The 12,532-nt window shown below is 38.7% G+C and overlaps 1 protein-coding gene across 1 annotated transcript in view; it reads left to right on the top strand.

Moving 5' to 3' along the window:
- The window catches only part of RPGRIP1 (RPGR interacting protein 1), a 64,398-nt gene that overhangs the window by 34,050 nt on the left and 17,816 nt on the right, over window positions 1-12,532 (top strand). Inside the window, exons 17-19 of the mRNA XM_046652712.1 lie at window positions 370-548; window positions 852-1,052; window positions 1,599-1,737. Coding sequence (XP_046508668.1) covers window positions 370-548; window positions 852-1,052; window positions 1,599-1,737 — 519 coding nt within the window. The remainder of the gene's footprint in view (window positions 1-369; window positions 549-851; window positions 1,053-1,598; window positions 1,738-12,532) is intronic.

Raw genomic sequence — 12,532 nt, 5'->3', positions numbered from 1 at the left:
TTCTTGGCATGCCCGAGGCATAGCGACTATTTGGTAATAGTAATAATAATGTGATCTTGTGTATTGGCTGGGTGACTGATGACAAGCAAGCTATACCTCTCCATACATCTTTTGACTATCCCTTCCTGAAACCTGGAGATACCCATGTTCCCCTGTAAATATTCTGAGTGTTAGAAGTAAATATTCACTGCTATTTTATGTTAGTTTATGTTAGTTAGGGTATTATCGTCATGATTATTTAATGGATGTTAATTACAAACAAAATGTGGTGAAATTCAAAACGGGGGAGGGGAATAGATAAGGTGCTGATAAATGCTCACTTGCCTGTTTCATCTGACCAGGGCTTATTAATGTCTGTGTGTCTCTCAGGTGATTTTAATCTCACTGACCCTGCGGGGAAACCCAATGGATCTGTGGAGTTGCAACTAGATTGGAAGTCTTCCTACCTACCCCCGGAGAGCTTCCTGAAACCAGAAGGTCAGAGTGAGGAGAACTACACCAAGCACAGTGTAGAGATCTCACCTGAAGAGGCTCCCTTTCCTCCCCAGGTAACAGATTTCCACCAATGCTGTGGTGCAGATTTGAAGAAGATAGTATTAAAATTTGAGTAAAAGAAATTCCTTCTTTGAATGTCATATGTTCTGACAAATTAATCTGCATCCCTCATAATGCCATGAGGCTATTGATGGAGCAAAATCCTGGGTTTTATTGTGGGGAGGAGAGAGAGACGGCATGTCTCAGCTCTCTGGCAGGAGAGAAATGAAGTCTAACGCTAGCTCACAAATCCCTCTCTGAGCATCAAGACAGTTAAGCTATCATCTTGTAAGGCTGTCTGTGATCCTTCTATTTAGGACCAGAGGGCATCTGCTGAGATTCCCATTGAAGCTGGCCAGTATCAAGCTAGGAGAAAATCTCAGGTGGGAGAAAGGAAGGAAACGGAACACCAGGTCACAAGCTACTCAAGAAGAAAACATGGCAAAAGAACAGGTATCCAAGGGAAGAACAGAATGGAGTATCTTAGTCGTAACATCTTAAATGGAAATACACTGCAGGTAAGGCCTTAGAGACTCTGAAGAACTGAAGTATGGGTTGTAGTGTCCCCAAGTAGATTATGCTCATAGACAGAAGCAGAAGCAGACTCACAAGATAAGCAATAATCATGGCTTTTTGTGGCCAGCCTATGTTTCCACAAACACAAGTAGTTTAATAAACCTCTGGACTGTTCACTTCATTTCAATGTAATTTAATTCAACAGATTATCAACTCTGCAATTTATGCTTCAAACTTTAGTACCACAGTCCTAACCAGTCCACTTCATGGTAATCAAAATAAATTAAACAAGTATTAATTGAACATCTACTGTATGCTGGATACTGCCTTTTTTTCACAGTGAACTGGATTAAAGTTACTATGTAGCACCTAAAATTAAAAAAAATACATATGAGATTGTAAATGTATATGATTATATAATTGTATATTACATTATTATTTTATCATTTATATTGTATTAACTGTATACTTAATAATATATAATTATTAATTTTATCAAATTATTATAATTATGCGATATACTTATATTCGTTGTCCTTATTCTGAAGCAAGTGAACTACACTGAATGGAAGTTCTCAGGGCTTAAGATCTCCATAGATGATGGTTTAAAAAATCAGCAAAAGGAAGAGGAAATGACATCATCCGATTCAGGACTGATGCAGAAGGAAGCCCTACATCCTGTAAATGGTATTGTCTTTTTAAAATCTAATTTTCCCATTTAATCATCGAATTATTTTATCAAGCCAGTTATTTACTTTCTTCCTTCACCTGACATTGCTAAACTTTTCATGGAAAATTAGTCCTAAAGACCTTAGGTTCAGTTTTATGTTAAAAGTGTGCTGGTTAGGCCAACCAAGGCTAGAACCCTCAAAGACAGTAGCTTTCTGTGTATTTGAAGCTCGCTAGCTAGCTGGCCAGTTTAGTTACCTAGCAAGCATAAATTTGTAACCATGAATTATGGTTACAAAGAAATTGGAGGAGAAGTATGATTGGCTCATTTGTGATGTTAATCCAGATTTCTTTTAAATTAAGGCAAGGCTTTCATTTTACAATGAAAAGCAGACACGATTTCAATTTGTAGTGATGGCAAACTAGGTAATTCAGACCAACCCTCCTGTTGATGACAACTGAAAAGCTAAAGTTAATATATATACATTTTTTAAAGCTTAATGTTTCTTAAAAGCACTGAAGAGCCAGTAAGAGAGGAAGGAATTACCTAGCCGAGATCAGAGAGATGAATGGGGCTCAGAGAGATGAGCTGGAACTGCTTCAGCCCTGGGACCTTGATGGTCTGGAGGAAGCGGTGGAGAGAGAGAACCATGCTTTTCCTGGGCTTTCGGGGTGGGGAACTGGTATGCAGCCTGAATCTGAATCTGAATCTGAATCTGCAGTGTGCCCAGTGTAGGCAGGTGTCTGCCTAGGGCAGAATTTCCCACGTTAGTCTGGTACCCTGAAGGCAGCCCCATCATGAGCCTCTTGTGCTCTGAGAGGCAGAACTGTGCTTTGGGCACTTAGAGAGAGGGAGGGACAAGGGCTGATTGGATACCCGCCAGGACTCCAGATATTGTCAGATGTAACCTGCATAACAACTGTGTTTACTAGGTTCATGGAGATAAAGGCTGAACTTTAAAATTTCAGCAAGGAACTGGAGCTATGAAAATTGGTATTGTAAGTTTTAAAACACATTTTGTTTTAAAATAATTTCAAACTTACGTAAGAGCCGCATGAATAAAGCAAAAAAAGTGCACATAAACTCTTCGCGCAAACTCATCAACTTTTAACATTTTTCCGCTTTTTGCTTTATTACTTTTTTCTGAAGCATTTGAGAATAAGTTGCAAATATCATGCCCCCTTACTGCTGTATATTTCAGTAAGAAAAAGGAAATTATATAATCACAGTACAATTATCAAGTTTGCAAACTTAACATGAATACATTAATATATAATGTCCAGTCCATTTTCAGAATTTGCCAATTGTCCTAATAATGTCCACCATAGCAGGCTTTTGCCCCCTTATCTAATCCAGGATCGTACGTTGCATTTAGTCGTGTCTCTTTAGTTTTTTAAAATCTGGAACAGTTCCTCATCTTTTCTCTGTCTTTCATGATCTTGACGTTTTTGAAGAGTGTAGGTTAGCTGTTCAGTAGAGTGTTGCTCAATTTGGATTTGTCTGATGTTTCTTCCTAATTAGATTCAGGTTATGAAGTTTTTACAGGAATACCACAGAAGTAATATTGCGTCCTTCTCACTGCATCACATTAGGAAGTACGTGATGTCAGTTTGTCCCATTATTGGTGATGTTAACTCTGATCACTTGGTTAAGAAAGCATCTGCCACATCTTACTATCATAAAGTTATCATTTTTCTCTTTGTAATTATTAAATAATCGATGAGAAGATATTTCGAGTCTACGTAAATATCTTGTTCCTCATCAAATTTCACCTGATTAATTTGGCATCCATTTATGTGGGGGTTTTTTTGCCTGAATCAATTACAAAATGTTTGCAAAATACATTGCAAATTTGGAAATGAATCAATATAAATAATAGAACTGCTAAATACAGAAATTTGTGACAGAAATGGATGGGTTAAAAGGAGATTAGACACAACTGAAGTGAGAATTGGTGAAAATATCCAGAATAAAGCAATGAGAGACAACAAAATGGAAAATGTTGTTCTATCTTGTTCCAACAAGAAGGAGAAAAGAGCCGTAAAGGATAAAATTAAGAGGTCTAAGCTACACTTAGTGAAATGTAGGAGAAGAGAAAGAAGGGGGACAGAGGCAATATTTAAAGCAATAATGACTTAGAATTTTCCAGAACTAATGAAAGATATTAAGAGTTAATGAAATGAAACTCAAACAGGATAAGTAAAAGTAAATACAAATCTAGACATATCAGAGTAAAAATGCAGAAAATAAAATCAGAAAGAAAATACCGAAAGCATCCATTTAAAAGAAGAAGACAGCCATGGGTGCATCGGTAAGATGGACAACTGACTTGTCAAGAGCTACAGCTGTAGCCAGAAACCAGTGGCAAGATACCTTCAATGTGTTGACAAAAACTCCTAACTGCCAACCAAGAATTTTCTGTACAACAAAAATATCCTTCCACAGAATAGACATTTAAAGACAAACGAAAATGGAGAGTTTGCTTGCAAGCTACATTTTACAGAAAACTTAAAGGTTGTTCTTTAGGTCGAAGGAAAATTATCCCAGAAGGAAACACAAAGATGTAACAAGGAATGAAAAGCAAAGAATATGGGCTAATTTAAATGATTTTATAAAGCAAAAATGTCAGCTTGTGGGGTTTAAAATATATTCGGAATTTAAATAAATAATGTAGTAGGTTCAGCGGTGGCCCTCCAAAAGATATATCCATGTTCAAAACCCCGGAACCTGTAAATGTTACCTTATTTGAAAAAAGAGTCTCTGCAGATATAATTACATTAAAGATCTTGAGATGAAGAGATCATCCTAGATTATCTGAGTGGGCTCTGAATCCAATGAAAGCATTCTTATTAGAGACATGCAGAGGAAAGACACATGCAGAAGAAGAGGAGGCAGTGTTACCATAGAGTCAGAGTTGGAGGGATGTGGCCACAAGCCAAGGAATGCCTGGAGCCACCAGAAGGTGAAAGAGGCAGATTGTCTGCTAGAGCCTTGGTAGTGAGCGTGGACTTTCCCAACACCTTGATTTTGGACTTCTGGCCTCCAGATCTGTGAGAGAATAAATTCCTGCTTGTTCTTTTCTTTTTTTATGAATGCTTTCACCCTTTTTTCTCTTAATATATTTTAGATAGATGGTTCGTCCATAACAAGGTTAAGTGACTTGTATATGTTTTATGTAAGCCAGAGGCACAACCAAGGCTAAAATAACATCTGGCCCAGCAACTAACATTGCTGAGTGAGCTCATGGGAAGTTCATTATCACCTTGAAGATCCATTATTTTATTGTAAAATGAATGACTCTACAGAAAAGAGAAAACAGGCATAAAGCATAAAATGAGGAGGTCTAAACTACATTTAGTTAAATATAGAAGAGAAAGAAAGGGACAGAGGCAATATTTAAGGTGATATGTATAATTCATATCCACATTCAGAAAATGAAGTCATGAGAAGAAGGTCTGTTTTTCTTGGGATCTGTTTCTGTCACTCTCGGTAGTTGTGGGTTGCTTTCTTTAATTTCTTTCAGCAGCTTCTGGATTCCAGCATTAGGTTCATCTATCTTTAACCTGTGTGCCTAGAGGGGCAATTTTAAAGTTTCAAGGCTTCACACAGCATCTTTTCTCCACTGCACCTCCAAGGAATTCGGGCCCAGGTCGAGAGTGATGAGGTTCTGGTTGCTACTGAGGGCAGATGAGAGATCTGCACAACTGAAAGAAGTGATGGCACAGCCCCACAACCACAGACATCTCAGGTGACACAGTGGTGTCTTCAAAGCCTCACATAGAAACTTCAGTATAGTAATTCCTATGTGATTCAGCCCCAAATCCAAGTGTATTAGGCTTGATTTTTGTGGGAGAAGCTTTGACAGGTGGTTGCAGCCATCACTGGTTATGTTGCAGTACCATAGCATCAGGGTCTGTAGTTTAAATTGGGGGTTACTCAAGTCTTCACACACAGGTTCCACCCTACTATCCTAGAGGGCACTCTGCCCAGCACAGTTGTGTCAACTTCTGGTTGATGATCAAAGCATAAGAGAGCTCCTTCCAACAGTTTCCTGTAAGATGACAGTTTTCCAATGACAACCTCTGCAGGAAGCACTTTAAGTGTCTCAAAGTTGTGGACAGGAACTTGACACCCTCATCCAGGAGCTCATTTGCTGTGAAATCCAAGCATGCCAGGGACCGGTTGATGAATGATGTCAGAACAAGACACCAACCTGAGATAGTGAAGATTATATTTTGGGTGTCTCAAGACCTCCGACAATGGGGAAAACACATCATTTTGGTCATTTCCTTGAAGGGCCATGTGCGTTGGAGTTTCCTGGCCACCAAAAGTGAGGCAGAAGTTTCAATAAACATCAACTGGGGAAATATTTTTGAGGACGACTTTCTGGAGATTATGGGTAGTGGAGGCTTTTTTCACAAAGAATCCTCACTGATGAGGTACTAAGGAACCTCTCACTGATGTCCGGAAATAGCAGATTCTTGATTGAGCCAAAGATAGAACAAAGGTCCATCCAGAAAGGAAGCGATTGTTCGTCATTTTGGGACCTCTCAACCTGAGCGTCTGACTCTGATGTGGTATCATTCTGCAGGAATATCCCCTTTTCTACCTGCAGCAAAATTATCTGTAAGTTTTGACAATGCTTGAAGGCAGAACCGTGAGTGCATGATGTCCATTTTATTTTTCAAATGCCGAAACATTTTCTTGATGTGGGCCATTGCATTCTTCAAAACCTGCTTCTCCTGAGATTCGTCAAGACGGTGCAAAACCACCTAATGTCCATCATTGAGGAGAAGGATTTATTCTCATCAAACTGTGCTTTGTATTTCAGTAAGTCCCATTTGACCTCCAATGACATCAGGCATCCAAAAGTTGTCTCCAGCCTCCTGGCTCTCTTTTTGTTCAAGAGGCTGAGTAAGAAATACTCTACTCGGGTCATGCGGGTTCTTTAGTGTTTCTTCCTTGGAGAGCAGCTTCTGCACATCCCCAGTATCCTACCTGAGGCTATCCCTGTCTTCCTCCTCCTTGCTCTCCGGAATGTAGAACATGATGGCAAGAAACTGCTGGACACTGAAGTGGATGAAGGAGTAGCAGCCCTCAGTCTTTGCCTTTCTGGAGGATATTCTTGTCCAGGAAAAAACAGAAGTCATACTCCTTTGACCCAAGTCTTCTGAGGTCTTCTCCATCAAACACAGATGTCTGTGTCCACATGCCCTCAGCACCTAGGAGACACAGAGCCTTCATTGGAGCTTGGAGGCACTCACTGGGACAGCAGCCAGGCGCCTGTGTGAACTGGCTGCCAAGGAAACACAGGAACAGCAATGTGGTGGTTTAGCAAGTCAGGGCAGGGTCTTCCCCCTTCTCCATCTGCAGTTTCAGACAAGTACAGATGTTCCAGGACATGGCGGGATCTCAGCCCATGTGCAACAAAGCTGCCTTGCTCCTTGTCAGGTTGAAAGCTCACAGTGCTTGATCTTCATCTTCAAAGTGTTTCAAGAAATACGCCTTCCTGTGCCACTCTAAGAACCCTTCCATTTCTGTGAAGAGGGGCTGTTCAATCAAGAGTCAGAGCTCTCTCAGGGCCCTAGGTCACATCGTGATCAATAAAGTGGCCTTGGGTAAGATTTTTCTCTTCAGCAAAGTATCCAAGAGGAGAGGCACCGGCTTCTGCTTCTTCCAGTTGCCTCATATATCATGGAGAAGTGCCCCTGAAGGGATTCCCAGCTCACTGAAACCATCAGTGGTGAACAGAATTTTCTGCGCTTGGGCTAGGATACGTGAAATGACATCCTGCAATTCGGGCCAGTCCTTGGAAACCAGCTTTGCCAAAGTGCATGACCCACTGTGGTTGAGTTCTTTGTGGCTGAGATAGAAGGCAGAATTGAATGTTTCTATGAGGTTGTCCTGTGTCCAGTCCAGCATCAACTTCTTTGCCAATGTGGTTTTGCCACTGCCCTCAAGACCGTACAGCACCACTCTGTGTAGAAGTGGCTCTGCAAGCATTTTAGGATTACAGAATGGGATCAGTGTCACATATGTCTGGGTGACAATAAGGACAATTTCAATGACTGCAAGCCTAAAGTTGCTCTTAAATTTCTGTTGTTTTAAGCTACCAAGTTTGTGGTATTTTGTGGCAGCAGCCATAGAAAACTAATGCAGGCAGTAACAAGTATTTGGTAGTTAACCAACACTTCTAAAGAACACTTGCATCAAAGAAGAACTCCTAAGGAAAATTAGAAAATATATTGAACTGAATGAAAATTAAAACACAACATATTGCAATTTATGGGATGCAGCTAAAGCAGTGCTTATAAAGAAATTTTTATGGCTTTAAATTTATAATTAGACAAGAACAAAGATCTAAAGTCAATAACCTAAGCTTCTACTTCAAGAAGCTAGAAAAAGAAAATAAAATCAAACCCAAAGGAGGAAATAATAATAATCAGGGCAGAAATCAGTGAAATAGAAACCAGAAAAAGAGTAGAGAAAAATCAATGAAGCCAAATATTGTTTGTTTGAAAAGATCATTAAACTGGATAAGACTTTCTCTTGAATGACTGTACTAATTAAGATCCAACCATGAGACAGAGACTACATAGTAATTTGAACAGGAAAAGTTTAATATAAAGAATTATTAACTAAAACAGAAGATTGAACTTGGGGGATGAGGATTGACTAGTAAGAAATAAAGAGAACTCTAAAGAGTACAGAAATGGGAGATTTAAAGAACATCCACTAATTCCTAGAGCTGATCGAGCTCCCAAAGAAGAAACAGATCTGCTAGACAGTCCCCTTCAAGGCTGAAATCCAGACCTCACTGGAGTCAGTTAAGTTGTATTTTACTGAATGGCATGGAAATTTGCTGTGGCTGCACATCAGAACTCAGAGGAACGGTGAAATTGTCCTCTGGAATGTTGGCGGTAAACCATTCACAGAGAGGTGCCAAGCCAGTGGCGTTTCACTGTGAACTTACTCTAGGGGGTAACAAGGAAACTTTCCATGGGGAGATGCCATGTGCTACTGGCCACTGGGAGCTGCTGGAACTGGATGTTGCAGAAGCCATGTGCTACCAGAATTGTGTTGTGCAGTAAACAATGTATGTTGCTGGAGTCAGGCCCTAAGTTGCAGGAGCCTTATCTACAGAGTCCACATCTGCTGCAGGAGCCTGCCTAAATGAGCACACTGGAAACAGGAAAAGAAACCTTTTCTTCTTCCAGTGATCCTCCAATGCTCTCTACTGAGAAAACTTAACATGATGCCAGCTGGCAAAGAAGAAATGCTTGCAGGGTCCAGCTCCATTATTGCAGAGCAGGCAGTGAAGTTTTTATTTTGACCTGAGAAGCAATAAATTGATAACTGGCATGCTGATCAAGAAAAAAGAGCAAAGACATGAGTTAGCAAAATCAAAATGAATGTAGGGTCACTACAGACCCTACTGTTAAAAGGACTATAAAAGAATATTATGAACAACTTTATGCAACTTAGGTGGAAAGGACAAATTCCTAGAAAAATTTTCCAAAACTGACTCAAGAAAAGATAGAAGATCAGTATTGACCTATAAAAAGTCGAGACAATGAATTAGTAATTTAAAATCTTCCCACATCAAGAAGTCCAGGCCCAGATGGCTTCATTGATGAATTCTATCAATGTTTAAGGAAGACATAATGCTGATCCTTCACAGTCTCTTTCAGAAAATAGTAGAGCAAGGGAAACTTCCTAACTCATTTGATTATAAAGCTAGTATTATCTTGATATCAAAGCAAGCCAGTGACATTAAAAACAAAACAAAATTACAGACCAATATCCGTCATGAGCACGATGCAACATTCTAGTTAAATATTAGCAAATCAATTCAGCAAAATATAAAAATATTAAAACAATTGTACATCACAATCAAATGGGATTTATTCCAGGAATGCAAGGTTAGTTTTATATTAGAAAATTGATTTAATTCACTGTATTACTAGAATAAAAGCTAAAAGTTTTATGATCATCTCAATAGATGGAGAAAAAAGCATTTCACAAAGTCCAACTTCCATTCTTTTTTTTAAAATTGCTTTTTCTCCCCAAATCCCCCCAGTACATAGTTGTATATTTTAGTCATGGGTCCTTCTACTTGTGACATGTGGGATGCCACCACCTCAACATGGCCTGATGAGCAGCACCATGTCCGCACCCAGGATCCAAACCAGCGAAACCCTGGGCTGCTTAAGTGGAGCATGTGAACTTAACCACTTAGCCACGGGGCCGGCTCCCAGCTCCCATTCTTTTTTTTTTTTTTTTATTTTTATTTTTTCCTTTTTCTCCCCAAAGCCCCCTGGTACATAGTTGTGTATTCTTCGTTGTGGGTTCTTCTAGTTGTGGCATGTGGGACGCTGCCTCAGCGTGGTCTGATGAGCAGTGCCATGTCCACGCCCAGGATTCGAACTAACGAAACACTGGGCCGCCTGCAGCGGAGCGCGCGAACTTAACCACTCGGCCACGGGGCCAGCCCCATCCCAGCTCCCATTCTTGATAAGGACTCTCAGCAAACTGGGAATAGAAGGAAATTGCTTCAGACTAATAAAGGACAATAATATGTACAGCTAACATCCTACCTAATGGTAAAAGATTGAATGCTTCTCCCCTAAGATTGAGAACAAAAAAAGGATATCTACTTTCACCACTCCTGTTGAACACTGTAGTGGAGGTTATAGTCATTGCAATAAGGCACGAAAAAGAAATTAAAATTACTCAGAATAAAAAGGAAGAAGTAGCGCTGTCTTTCTTTGCAATTGACATGATCCTGTATTTAGAACATCACAAGAAATCTACAAAAATTTTTAAAACCCTAGAACTAAAAGCAAGTGAACAAGTTTGCAGGACATAAATCAATTGTATTTCCATATACTATCAGTGAACAATCTAAAAATGAAATCCAGAAAACAATTCCATTCACAATATCATCCAAAATAATAAAATATTTGGGAATAAATTTAACAAAAGAAATGCAAGACCTGCATACTGAAAACTACAAAAGTTCCTGAGAGAAATTAAGGAAGATTCAAGTAAATGGAGAAATATACCATATATATGGATTGGACTACTCATAATTGTTAAGATGGCCATTCTCCCCAAAATTTATATAGAAATGCGAAGTACCTAGAATAGACAAAACAATTGTGTAAAAGAAGAAGAAAGCTGAAAATTTTGTACTACCTGATTTCAAAACTTACTATAAAGCTACAGTAACTCAGACAGTGTGGTACTAGCATAAAGATAGACTTATAGATCAATGAGATAGAATTGCAAATCCAGAACTAAACCCTTATATTTATGGTCAATTGATTTTCTACAGAGTTTCCAAGGCAATTCAAAGGGGAATCTAATCTTTCTGGTAAATCTAATCTTTCCAATGAATGGTACTGAAACAATCAGATGTCCCCATACAGAGAAAAAAAAAAAACTTAGACACTTACTTCACACCATACACAAAAATTAACCAAAATAGATCATAAATCTAAATATTAAAACCCAAACTATAACATTTCTAAAAGAAAACATAGGATAAAACATTTGACCTTAGATTAGACAAAGATTTCTTAGATATGACACCAGAAGCATGATCCATAAAATAAAAAATTGATAAATTGGACTTTAGCAAAATAAAAATGTATGCTCTTCAAAGGACGCTATTAAGAAAATGAAATGATAAGCTACAGCCTAGGAAAAAATATTTGCAAATCACATTTCTGATAAAGGATTTGCATCCATGATCTATAAAGAACTCTTGCAACTCAACAATAAGGCAGCCTAATTTAAAATGATTTGAATAGATATTCAAAGATATATGAATGGCTAATAAGCATACAAAAAGATGTTTAACATCATTATCATTAGGAAAATGCAAAATAATACCACAATGAAATACCAGTACACACCAATAATTGATATATTCCAGAGGCTGATTGTACCAAGTGTTAGCGAGGATGTGGAAAAACTGGAACATTATACATTACTGATGGGAGTGTAAAACATTACAGCCACTTTAAAAAATATTTGGCTTCTCCTTAAAAAGTTAAACATATAGTTTACAACCCTGCAATTCTACTCTTAAGTATCTACCCAGGAGATATGAAAACATTTGTCCACCCAAAGACTTGTACACAAATACCCATAGCAGCATTATTCATCATTCAGAGTAAGGAAAGATTTTTTTTTTTAAAAAAAAGAAACAAAATGCACTAATCATAAAGAAAAATATTGATCAAGTTGACTACCTTAAAAGTAAGAATTTCTGTTCAGCAAGAGATTAAACAGGCAAGCTAAAGAGTGGAAAAGATATTTGTAACTCATGTAACTACCAAAGGGCTCAAATTCAGAAAATATACAGAGTTCCTCCAAATCAATAAGAAAAAGACAAACAACCCAACAGAAAAATGAGCAAAAGATTGGAAAGGCACTCTGTAAAGGAAATTCAGATGTTCAGTAAAAAATGTTGCGTTGCAAGAGAGCGTGTGGGAGGGGAGGTGTTGTTTGAGTCTGTCTTTGGAAAATACAGTCTGCCACACCCTGATCGCACTGCTTTTCCTCGGCTGGTCATTTTCTCCAGCCCCTACAAAAGGAAGGACTTCCTTCCCTCCCTGCTTCCTTCCGTCCCTCCTTTCTTCCCTCCCTCCCTCACTCCCTCCTTTCTTCCGTCCTTCATTCCATTCTTCCTTCTTTCCCTTTCTTTCCTTTTTCTTTTTTCAGAAGTGAACCCTGTGTGTTTGGCAAGCTTCCAAACAAGTCAATCCTTGAAAAAGACAGGGTGTTCTGAAATAGTTCTGTAAC

This window comes from Equus quagga, chromosome 2 (genome assembly GCF_021613505.1).
Source record: "Equus quagga isolate Etosha38 chromosome 2, UCLA_HA_Equagga_1.0, whole genome shotgun sequence".
NCBI lineage: Eukaryota > Metazoa > Chordata > Mammalia > Perissodactyla > Equidae > Equus > Equus quagga.
This window is presented reverse-complemented; position numbering and strand designations above follow the sequence as displayed.